At 41.8% G+C, this 13133-nt stretch overlaps 1 protein-coding gene across 1 annotated transcript; it reads right to left on the reverse strand.

Moving 5' to 3' along the window:
* Positions 1–11494: 11494 nt before the first annotated feature.
* On the reverse strand, positions 11495–12674 carry CGCA056_v010349 (uncharacterized protein; the record flags this gene model as incomplete). Its single annotated transcript, XM_037325596.1, has 2 exons — positions 11495–12545; positions 12601–12674. 2 exons carry the CDS (start codon positions 12672–12674, stop codon positions 11495–11497), a joined length of 1125 nt encoding a protein of 374 aa, XP_037176003.1.
* Between the last annotated feature and the right edge of the window lie 459 nt (positions 12675–13133).

Here is a 13133-nt window from a genome sequence, read left to right on the forward strand (position 1 = left end):
CATGATCCTGCAGAGTATAAATATCCTGTCCTAGCCGCCTGACGCCTAAGTGGGGTCGGTCAACTGTTATCCATGCATAACAGGTCGTAATACTAACGTCTAAGTAGGTTAGTTATCTATTATCCTTATTCTCAGGTTATAATATTAGGTCCCCTCTCTAAAGGTCTTATCATTAAGACCTAATGTAAATAGGTTATTAGTCTTAGGTTAAAAATCTATTAATTATGCTTCCTAATTTTATTATAATGCTGATATTATATTAGGTTATATTTAAAAATTGAAATTAAATGTTACTTCTATTTTGTATTATTATAACTATACTTATATATTACTAAGTTTAGTTTTATGGTTAATATATCTTATTTTTATTACTATTCTTTAGGGAAGTATTATAAGCTTCTCCTTGATAGTGAAGTTTATAGTAAGTATACTTATTTAGGGTAGTTATATAATATAATAGTAAATATTATTTATATTTATAAGTTTTCTTAATATTTTTAGTTTATTATGCCTTACTAAACTTTATTATAGTAGATTATTTACTTAATAAGGCTGCTTATTTAGAAGATATTAAGGTGGCTAAAAAGGAGGTGTTAAGGAAGAAAGCTGCTATTTTGCATACTATATAGGCTGAGTTAGATAAGTCTATAGTATAGTTAGATTATTTATATAAGCAGAAAAGAATAGTGCTTTAGAAGGGTTAAGAGGTTATAAAAGAGGAGCTAGTAGCTTCTCTTATATTAGAGGTTTAGTCTATAAGTAGTTTTAGCATATTAAACCTTAAGATTATCCTTAATTAGAATCTTAGCACTCTAAATTTCTTATTAAGGGAGTTTTAGTTATATTTTAAGGTTTCTAGGCAGACTAATAGTTTTTCTTATCTTAGTTAGTCTGCTTTTATTAGTAGTTTAATATATCTATAAAGGTGTTTAATTTATAGGTAGCTTAAGGTGTTTATTAAAGTGATTAATTTAGCTGATATAAGTGGTGTAAATAAGCTGAGAGTATCTATAAGGATAAATATTAAGTTAATTGCTAAAAGGCTATAGAAGTCTGACTATAAGCTAGGCTTAAGGTTATACTATATATAAGTTCTAAACAGTATCCTTTATCTGCTTTTAAAGTGATCGCCTAAGTATGTGAGGTGATTGCAATCAGTTAGTGAGACTAACTAATCACTAAGCGTTTCCTCCTATACTCCACTAATTATTTTCTTATCTTATTATCATATGACTTATACTATAGTTCTTCCGTTCTAAGTGAGTCCCTATTATTCCTATAATCCTGCAGTACAAATGTCCTGTCCTAGCCGCCTAACGTCCAAGTGGGTTGGTTATCTGTTATCCTTGTTCTCGGGTTGTAACATTAAGCGGCTAGAATAGGACATTTATACTACAGGATCATAAGAACAGTAAGGACTTATTTAGAAACAGAAGAACTATAGTATAAGTTATATAACGATAAAATAACGATTATTTTAGATTAAAATAATTTAGTATAATTTAGGGACTAAACGATTATTAGAAATTAAACTAATTTAAAACGATTTAAAATATAAAGGAATATATTTAGAACTAAGTTTATATATAATATAAACTTAAGCCTAGCTTATAGTTAAAATTTCTATAGCTTTTTAGTAATTAATTTTATATTTATCTTTAGGATATTTTTAGCTTATTTTTACTATAAATAACTTATTAAGTTTAAAATTAATTATTTTAGCTTCTAAAAACTGATTTATAATAAAGCTTATAACCTATAACTTAGACTATAACCTTAGTATACTATTATTATATATTAATCTCTAGCTTTTATTAAATAGACCTTATTATTAGATAGCTAACTATAACACTTTAATTACTTCTATTTAGTAAGCTAACTATTTATACTTACTAAATAGTATAAATAAAATATCTTCTTATATTTCTAGTAAATTACTTACTTTAAGCTTCTCTACTAGATAAATAACTTATAACCTAGTTTAAAAACTTAGTAACTATAAAATAAATAAAAACTTAGAAGAAGATAATAATAATAATAAAGAATTTAAATAATAACTAATAAAAGCTAATAGCAATATTAAGCAAATATAAGGTATATTTAATAAAGTTGTTTATGTAAGGGGCTGGCCCCTAGGCTTGTTCAACGTAGAGGTGCCGTCGATTGACTATTCTAAGCTGAAGAAGGAAGAAAGGACTTTACAAGAGTAGGCACCTAACAGCGGTGAAGCAGGCCGGGTTAGGCGGCGTACTGCAGCAGAATAATGGGTCCAACGGAGCTGGATCTTGGTAACTGCTCCGGCGAAGCTGGAGATATCAATCCGGGCTCTAGCCTGTGACATCACCCCCCCGCTCCCCTCCAGCGGCGCGCCCGCGGCGCTAAGGCTGGGTCTCTATCGTGCCCTATCGCAGAGCCATAACGGCGTTCGTAAGCCTCTATTGCTTCTGTCCCCTGGAGCGTCTCAACAGGCTCCTAGGTCCTCTCTGTATATCCTTCCCACTTAACTAGAACTTCGCGGCGTCGCCTGCGCCCTTGACGCTTCCAGGTAGCAGCATTAATACTCTCTACACTCCAGGTCTCTTCGCCTTTATCGTCTATAATTAGTGGCGGCTGCTTATCATCTAACGTTTGACTAGGTAAGGGGTTATTACCTGCGCGCTTCAGGATATCTATATAGAAGCGTAGGTATATAGCTGCTGGTATATTAAGCTCTACTATATATAGTGAGATAACTTTTATAACTATATACTTATAGTGTAACTAATCTAGTTTCTTGCAAGGCCTAGGGGATCTATAATACCCTATGTGAAGCCAGACTTTGTCGCCTACTTCTAGTCTCTCTGTAGGCTGGCGCTTCCTATTAGCCAGCTCCTCATAGCGTTACTATGTTGAGGCGAGGGTCGATTAGGCCATATCCATCACATCTTGAAGCCTTGTTACCAACTTGCGTGCTTAGCCCTCACAGGTGCCCTCAGGGCTTGCTAGGCCTGCTTCCTTAACCTTAATAGGCTCTAGGTTGTATCCATGCTCTAGGAAGAAGCTACTCATCCTAATAGCGCTATTATCGCAGCTATAAAGCGCTAGCTGAGCTGCTGGAAGGTTATATGCCTAGTCCTTCTGTGAGTAGGTGGCGTAGTTACATAGGTAGGCCTAGATCTCCTGGTTTATCCTCTCTAGGCCTCTATCAGTCTGTAGGTGGTAGGTGGTGCTAAGCTGCTGCTCTATTCCCAAAAGCTTGCAGAACTGTCGCTAAAAGCAGCTTATCTAGTTGCTCCCTCTGTCGCTCATAATTAACATAGGGATGCTGTGAAACCTGAAGTAGCAGTTTAGGAATCGTTTAGCGCAGGCTTCAGCTTCTATGCTTTCTATCGCCTCGAAGGTTACGCCTTTACCTAGCTGGTTGATAATTACCTAAAGATATCTCTCGCCTTTATCTGTAAGGGGAAGGTTAGTAATAAAATCTATAGCAAGGTTGCTTTATATATACTGTAGTATTAGTAGTGGTTTCAGAAGTCCCTTATAATATTCCCTCTAGATATAACTACGCCTATAACTATTATAGTTACAGCAGAAACGCTATACTAGGTGCGACTGACTAGGCTAGTAGAACTATCTACTAACCAGCGTAAGGGTGTTATCTCTTCCTGGATAGCCACTAAGCACTGAGTTATAGGTGCTTTAAACGATATAGGTGCGTAGCATATTTGCGTTATTATCTAGATCTTTATTACCTAGTACCTAAATCTGATCTCTAAACAGTAGTTGGTTGCTATTATCAATCTCACACTTAGCGATCTGAACCTTTAGCTTAAGGCTTGGGGGGAAGCTTCTTTCTCGTTGTTTTACAGCAGCATAGGCCTGCTGATAGACTTCATCTTATCCTTAGGTCTGATCCCAGAGTTGCTATAGTTCTTTATCGTCAGTAAATATAAGTATTAATAGTGCTGCCTCTATATGTTATATACGCGCTAAGGGTGGGGTTGCTTCTGGGAGGAGCTATAGGATTCAACCTTATTTACGCTTATCCTCTAGAGACGTAGGTATATCTTGTTCACATCTAGAGAGTGCGTCTAGCACTACTGCTTTGCTTCCTAGCTGGTACTATATCTCAAAGTTATACTGAGATAGTTCCTCTGCCTATCGGCTTTGCCGTTCTGTAAGCTTCTGCTTTGTCATAAAGTACTTTAGGTTCTTATGGTCTGACAGGATCCTAAAGTGGCTGACGCTCTATAGCTCTGCTCTCTATTCTTATAGACAGCTCATAATAGCTAGCATCTCCTTATTATATATCAGATAGTTAAACTAGGCAGCGTTAAGCTGCTGTAAGTAGTAGGCTACTGCGTGACGTCTGCTATGCTTATCTTCCTATAAGAGTATGCCTCTAAGGGCAAAGCCTGAGCAATCAGCCTCAATATAGGTTGTGCGCTTAGGGTCCAGTTGATATAGAACAGGCTTAGCAGCAAAGATCCTATTAAGCTCCTGGAATTCTACTTCTTATTCCTTACCCCAGCAGAAGGGGACACCCTTCTTTATAAGAGCTATCAGGGGTCTAGCAATCTCTAAGTATGCTGGGATAAAGATCCAGTAGTAGTTTGCAAATCTAAGGAAGCTTCAGACTCCTTTAACTGTCTTTAGAGCTGCCTATTCCTTAATCGCCTTTAGTTTCTCAGGGTTATAAGAGATACTAACTCCAGCTGTAATAATAAACCCTAGGTACTTAACTGTCTTCACAGAGAATGCACACTTATGAGGGTCTAAATATAGCCCTGCTGCAGCAAGCTTATATAGTACTAGCTTAACCTTTGCTTTATGGTCTTATTATGATCTATTTGAGTAGATTAGGATGTTATCTATATATGCTGTTGCAAAGTCGTCTAGATACTCTTAAAGTATGCTGTTAGTATATCGTTAGAATATAGCGGGGGCTCCTATAAGCCTAAAGGGGATAACTAGCTATTTAAATAGCCTATATCTCATCTGGAAGGCTGTCTTATACTCCTCTCCCTGTGCGATCTAGATCTTATGGAACGCTGCTACTACGTCTAGCTTAGTGAACCACTTAGCAGCGCTAACAGTCTATAGCATCTCTCAAATTAAGGGAAGAGGGTATCAGTTACACTTAGTAAGCTTATTAAGAGCGTAGTAGTCAACATAGAAATATATTCCTCCGTTTGGTTTATATATGAATAGTACTAGGGCTGATGCTTCTGAGCTGCTAGTGCGGATAAAGCCCTTATTAAGTAGGTCTTATAGGGTCTTATAGAGGATGAGGAGTTCTTCTTATGATATGCTATAGAGCAGACCCTATAGTAGTATAGCTTTATTACCACTACTATCCTGTTTAATAGGGATCCTATAGTCGACCCTAGGGCGATATAGTGGAAGGTTAGCAGCTTCGTCAGGTTGGAATAGTTCTTAGAACTTAGCTAGTACAGCTGGTGGGAGGAGGGCTTTTAGGTCTGCCTTCTCAGTCTTCTTTATAAGAGCCTTCTATATATCTGCTAGGCTGATTGCTCAAACTTTATATCCTGCAGTTCCTTTAGTATGTTGTTATGCCCTCTTATAAAGCGTTACAAAAGGGGCTCCTGGGAGGAGGTGGGCAGCTCTGATCTAGTGCACTCATCCTAGCTCTTCCTCGCCTTTTAGACGTAGGTCTACGCCGCCCCTCTTATGTTATATCTATTACGCGGCAGCATTATATAGGATGTAGTTCCTCTCTATCTAAGGCTTCCCTAGGAATAGATTATCGCTAAGGCTATATATAGTATATGCAAAGATCTTCTTATTATAACTGCACAGCTTGAGGTTAAAGATAACTACACCTGTTGCTTTTGTAGCGCCTATAGTGTTGCTGAAGCTGCCTAGTACTTGCTCAGAGCAGTCTACTACTGGCAGGCGGAGCTTACAGGCTAGGTTATAGTTGATAAGGGCGTATAAGTCGCACCCTATATCTATTAGGGCGTCTGCTTAAGTGCCCTTATATATATAGGTAGTGATTACTGCTGACTTGCTGCTTATGCAATGCTTAAACTGCTTCTATTTTGTGATATCACTAAGTTTAGCCTCTAACGCCTAACTTTGCGGTGGAGTTACTCTTTTTCTAAGCTCTCTTTAGCCTCAGAGCTTCCCAGCTCCTCTATAGGACTCTTATCGCTGCTCTCTTCTTGCTTCTTAGCTTTCTTAACCTTCGCAGGATAGGAACGCTTCAGCTTAGGACACTATATAGCAACATGGCTGATCTGGTTGCAGTTGAAGCACTTATAGGTGTCTCTCACAAGCTGCAGCAGGTCTTCAGATAAGGAGCTGCTTTATTAGCGATATGACTTTATCTTCTCTTTACCCTTAGTGCAGCTGACGCTAGATATCAGTATATCTCTATCTGTATCTTATTAGCGGTTAGGTTACAGCACTTTCTGAGAAGTGTAACTGAGGTAGCGTTCCCTAAGCTTCCTGCTATCTAAGTGGGATCCTATAGTGAGAAGCAGTTTTATAAACTAGTGGTAGTCCTTTAGCGCTTCTGGTACCCCTACTAATAGGTTGCTTAACTAGGAATTCAGTATACCTTCTAAGTAGTTAATCTTAATCTTATCTTGCTAAGATCCTCCCCTACTTGCTGTAAGCTTCTTCTCAAACTTAGGAAAGAAGGAAGTAAAACTCTCTTCCTCTCGTTGCCGCATAATGCGTAACTTATCTAAGGCTTAGGCTTCAGCATTTAGGTCCCTATATATTCTTTTGAGATAGTCTATAAATTAAGCTAGGGAGGTGTCTCCTCAGGCTACTCTATCAGCAAAGAAGGCGGAGGATGTTGCTTAGGTGGTTCCCTCCAGCCTGGCGTAGATATATGTAAATATGCTCTCTTCTCCGCCTATAGCTTTAGCGTCGATCTGTAGCTTTAAGTTTATCTCTAGAGCCCACTATAGAAATTGTCGTCTTATGCTATCAAACTTTAGGGGGTTAGGAAGTATTAGCCTCAGTCGTCTAGTTAAGGTTGGTTTATAGGGCTCAGCCACTATTATTATAATACTATTGCTTATTACCTATATAGTTATATCAGCTGTGGACGGAGTAGGTATGCTGCTTGCAATCAGCATAAGGGTTGCTCTATCTGTTAACATAAGCCTGTTCAGAGCTGTTAAGAGCTGCGTCATCTGGTCCTAAAGAGGACGTATGCTTATGTTAACCGCTTTGTTAACCCTGCGGTTAATCTCTGCAGTTATCATATTGTTTGCGCTACCCTCTAGCGAATCTATCGTGTCGCACTCATAAGGTTTTCATATAGCGTCTTCTCAATACGCTACCCTCTAGCGAATCGGTCGTATCGCTCTCGTGAGGTTTCGTAAGCGTCTTTTGTTGTTGAGCTTAGAATATGTAAGGGGCTGGCCCCTAGGCTTGTTCAACGTAGAGGTGCTGTCGATTGACTATTCTAAGCTGAAGAAGGAAGAAAGGACTTTACAAGAGTAGGCACCTAACAGCGGTGAAGCAGGCTGGGTTAGGCGGCGTACTGCAGCAGAATAGTGGGTCCAACGGAGCTGGATCTCGGTAACTGCTCCGGCGAAGCCGGAGATATCAATCCGGGCTCTAGCCTGTGACAAAACTAGTTATTTTAATAAACACCTCTAGCTATTGATAAATTAGATACTCTTATAAATATATGTAACTACTAATAAAAAAAGACTAAATAAGATAAAAAAAACTATTTATTTAATTAAGAACACTAGAAGCTAACCAAAAAACCTTAGAGGACCTTATGTTTAGAAGAATACCTAAATCTATAACTTTAGTACCTAAAAAAAATTACTTTAACTTATTAAAAGCACTTTATAAGAATAAATCCTCTATTACTTAAGATTTCTATACTTTAAGAGTATATTTTTCTACCTCTTGTTTATTAATAAACTATATTCTATAATAAATTAGGTTTAAACTACGCCTTTTTAGAAACCTCTTATACTTATAAAAATAAAATAAATAACCTAAAATAGTAGCTAATTAAGTTTATAAGATTTCTAATATTTTTTTAGCTTCTCTTTCTTCTCGCTCTACTTTTTTTATTTATTAAAATAATAATTCACTATAATTAATCAGCTACTATTAAGAGTAAAATAAAAAGCATATTAGCTACTTATAAATATTTACTATATTACTACTATTATAGTTTAAAAACCTATACTTAATATATTTATTATAACGCTTTAAGTTAATAAAGTCTATTTTACACACCTAGTTATACTGAAAACATAGAGAATAAAGTATAGCGTTATAGCTATAATATCTAGTAAAAGAACTAAAAACCTAATAATTATATTAAATCTAAGTGTTATAAGTTTTATAAGATTAAATTTCTAAATACAACCTAATATAATATAAATATTATAAATAAATTAAGAAATATAATTAATAGATCCCTAACCTAAAACTAATAACCTATTTATATTAAGTTTAAAAGATAAAGCATTTAAAGAGGAGACCTAATATTATAACCTATTATATAGAAATAATAACTAAACAACCTACTTAAGCGTTAAGCAGCTAAAATAGAATATTTATACTATAAGATTATAAGAATAGCAAAAACTCACTTAACTTAATAAAGAGCTTAGTTCTAAGGGTTTTTTAAGAACTTAATATATATTATAAAAAAGGATAAAGATACTATATTGTCATTTTTAGTTATAAAAATATAACTAAACTATTATTAAATATATAATAAACTAATATTTTTTAAATATTTAATATTACTAGTAGTAAAAGTTATATTAATTAAATAAGAGGTATATATGAAATTTATCTTAGAAAGTTTAAAATTTAAGTTATAGTATAATAGGGGGCTATTTCTATTAACTTAGCTAAGTAGTTTAAAAATCCCCTTTATATACCCTATCAGTTAGCTATAGAGGTTACATTATAACCCTCTAGATATTTCCCCGTTAGAGTTATATAGTAGTCAATAAAGTACGCCTCCAGGCAGCAAACTGCGAAGAAGAAAAGTTAGAAGGGAAGAAAGATCTCTCCACTCGTATCACTTTCTTCCCGCTCCATCTCTCACTTCTTTGTCTGCAGGCTTAGGCTGCGAAAGATGGGGACCTGAACCACAAAATCGAAAGTCCACTCAGATTTGTTCCATCGTCGCTTTCTGTTCTCTGACCAGGGACCAATTGCGCACCTGCTGCTCCTTCGATTCGCTCGTCCAGCAGTAAGGAAAGCCTGGACAACAGAAATGAGGGCGAAAACAATGGCTATGACGCCAATGATAGCGGTGAAGACGAATGTAACTGGGTCCCAATCGATTTTCGCATCGTCCGCTCTGTTTTGATCGCCAACAAGCTGAATGAGAGTCTGAAGGAGGCAACCTGTTGAGTTGCTATCCTCGGGACACTTCGAAATGTCATTGTCCATGATGAATCCGTGGCTATGAGAACGTTATGCATTGATTGGAATTTAGGTTCAGGAGTTGGAGGGAACTTGGCTGGGCACAATTTTGGTATGATAGAAAGGGGTGGAGGGACTTCACACATGATAATATTTTCTGCGGTGCTGCCTGATATGCCGTGACGAGGCAGGCTACGTGATTCGGAATATGTTGCTTATGTTCTTGGCACACCCATCGGTCCTTTTGCATCACCCCTTTTCGTGGATTTTGTGTAACATTTAATACGTGCTGATTGGTCAACTGCTTGCCTCCAACCTCTGACTCTGCCAAATTTCTTCTTTTACTATGAGAAACGAAGAAAGTTAACTGACGGCCCCTTCAGTGGCTGGAAACACACGAAACGTGGCAGTCTTCTTCGGAAGGCCCCGTCAATATGTACGTGGATAAATTGTGAGTTTCATTCAGATATTGCTGCACTAATTTGGAAGTACTTGCATACGCTAGAATAACAGTTGTGACTCTTTCCCGAGCTCGGGGTTTCTCGCGTGGAAGAAACTCTCACCAACCCTTCCCTGGGCGTGGCACGACGTATTGTTTTCTTCCGATTGCAATCCAATAACCCAGAGCGTAGAGTACGACTCCTACCGATACGCACGACACATAGTTCACGACACTAATAGCGGTCCACGCCAACGTTATTATGGTCGCAATAAAGCCCAGCTTAGGAAACCAAAAAGGTCCATCTATCATCTCAAAACGGCCCGTCCACAAGAGGCAAAGGATTCCTATCGAATATGTGATATACTGCAGCAAGATGCCGGCGGAGATAAAGGAGTCGAAGGCAAGGCTCGACGCTAGGTAGAGACATCCGAGAAGGGCGACCCAGAGGCATGACCAGAGGTGTGCCTAGACAGGGACATCGAATGGCTTGGGTGCTATCTTCGACATGTTTCTGTGAATTGGAAGCGCTCTGTCTTTGCTGAACGCCCACGCCATGCGAGACTGCCATGTATGACAGCCGATCATGGCACCCGCTGCCGAAAGCGTGACGAGGCTCTGAAGGACGATGGCTACCGTCTTATTTTTGTAAGCCTGGTAAAACAGTTCGAGAGAGGGCGTGCCAGATGCGGCGATGGCCGGCAAATCCGTAGCCGCGAAGAACAGCGCTTAACCACCATCGCGCTCTTCACGACCGCCCTCTACGCCTTGCCTAACCCGCAAAATCTCTCGCCCCGGGAAGAGAAGTGCAGCACGCAATGCTGCCACAAGTGGACATCGGTCTGCCAGATGTCTTGCTCGGCCGGACTCGAGCACGCGATCTGTCTCTCCAAGTAAGCTCAAGCAAAAGTCCCGCTCCCCTCTTGTTCTTGAATTCTTGGCTAATGAGATACTACTGAGCTTCTCACGCGAACAGGATTCTAACCCCTGGTGATCTAGATGGCTTCGGCGCGTTTTCCTGTTACTGTAAGAACCCGCAGGGCTTTTGCAGCAACAGGACTTAAAATATATGGACGTTGTCACATCCTCAGAGCTTTGAGGGCTCTTGAAGCAGTTGGGACCTGCGAAGGCGACGGGTGGATTCTGATCCAACACACGTTCATTCGGATCTGTTTGGAGAGCTTGGAGCGTACTCTCCTTTGGTCATCAGCTTGTGCCGCCGCAGCACCGGCGTCACTGTGGCTTAGCAAGTCACCGCGGATCCCCTCATGTATTCTTATCCACCGTGAAGTTTCAACTTTACATACTTTCGTTAATACGTTAGAACAAGTGTTAGACGGCAGTTACTAAAGGCCTATCGTACCAAGCTCGGAGACTGAACACTGTCGGTTAAGTCATCCTCATAGTAGACGTTGTCAACTTTGAAAGGCCAAGAAATAGCAATAGCCACTTTCAACGACGCTGCACCTCTCACCGACGCGTATCCTTCACAGACAACGTAGCAGAGATAATCAATAACTCGCATTCCAGTAGCCATACCTAAGGGGTCCATGTTGTTACGGACAATCCAGCCAACCCGTATTCCCATCCCAAGCAATTGAACCGTCCAATTCATACAAAGCACACGCTCTCTCGCCCGTGGTTTTTCTTTCGTCACGACCCAGATATACCCATTCGTCACTTCCCTTACTTCCGCTCCTCAAAGTAAAACTTGCCCAACTTCTCTCCGCCTTTCGGGCTCCCCATCGCGACGTTGCCGACCCTGCCCTCGCCCCCGTCAAGCCGTTCTCGAATGACGCGCTCTGCGGTATCTCGAGCCGTCGGTGTCGTGCTAGGATTTGCGCGCGGTGTTTGACCTGGGAGGTGTGAGACGGAGACGGGGGGCTTATTGGTGGTGTCGACAAACATTTCTTCATCGGGAACGCCGGCGCCGTCATTGGTCATGCCGTCCATCATCCTCGCCTCCCGTCGCTCCTGCATGGCGGCGGCGCTTACTGGGGTGTCGCCGCCCATGGTCACGTCTCTCGCTCGCTGCGTGGGGATGCCGTCGCTGAGGCCGGACGCGCTCCTCTCGAGACCCCATTGGGCTCCGGGAAGGGGGCGGCGCTGGTAGATGGGGCCGGATACCGTGCTGTTGGCACCCTCGCCGAATCCGACGAGACTGGCGGAGCCGTCATCGCTCATGCGGTCGTCGTATCCGCCGGTGGAGCGGTTGGTCATGTCCTCGTCCATCTGCTCGGGCTCGGCGCCCATGCTGGTAACGGAGTCGGCTTCGCGGTAGTTGGTGTCCATGCTGAGCATGTCCTCGTCCTGCTCGCCGGGGGCGGTGCGGGTCTCGTTGTCGTCGCCGACATAGCTCTCGGTGGCGCTGGCGGTGCCGACAGTGCTCATCTTGGTGTGTGCGGTTGGGGTACCGTGGGCATCGAAGTAAGCTGCCTGGAGGTGCGTGGCGGGCGGGTAATTAGGAGGAAAGCCGGTGGAGGTGGGTGTCGTCTGGGGGGATAGGGAGGAGGCAGCGTGGTTCTGGGTTTGGGGTGGTGCGCGGAGGGTAGAAACTCGCTCGAGGCCGGCGAGGCGGGAGATGCGGTCGGCGCGCTCGGCTTCGAGGCTCGTGGTAGAGGGGTGGTGGGCGTGGCCACGACCGGTGGGACCCTGGGGGAGGTGACCTCGGTGACCATCTTTAATAGCGGTGGTAGAGAGGGCGGACAGGGACGTTGTCGTGCTCGTGGGAGTGCCACTGGAGGATGGAAGTTAGCTATTGCCTAGATGACGGGGAGGAGAGGGAGGCGTACGGCATCTCAGACGGGGTGTCTGGATTGGAGGTGGCGGGAGGGAGGTTGATGAGGGTGGGATGCGATGCCGCCATGATTGCTGAGATGGGCGCGGCGGTGGCAGAGTCGAGAGGGAAGTTGTCGCAATTTGTTCGCGTGAAGGACGACGACGGTCAGGTGATGGAGAAAGATATGCTGCGGCGGCGAGAGGGAAGAGGTGGAGGTCGAAAGTATGGTAAAGTAAGGTAAGGTGACGGGAGGATCAAGTTCGGCGAGATGTCACGGTAGTCCCTTGATCCATGAAAGTGAAGCGTGCGACGGCGGGACCTCCCCTTGCAGATGACTGAACCAGAAGCTAGGTCTGGGAATGCGGCGTGGTAGGAGGGAACGGCGTGAGGAAGCAAGAGAAAGAAGAGGAGGATGTCGACGAGTATAACAACGGCGACGACGATGAGGACAATGGACAGGTCGACGAGGGTGGGATGCCGTGGTTGATGAAGGACGGACGCGGGCGTGCAGCTGAAGGCAAAGGTAAGGTAGTGTTGGTGGGGGAG

The sequence above is a fragment of the Colletotrichum aenigma genome (assembly GCF_013390185.1).
Source record: "Colletotrichum aenigma strain Cg56 chromosome Unknown KSG_Cg56_contig07, whole genome shotgun sequence".
In the NCBI taxonomy this organism is placed as follows: Eukaryota; Fungi; Ascomycota; class Sordariomycetes; order Glomerellales; family Glomerellaceae; genus Colletotrichum; species Colletotrichum aenigma.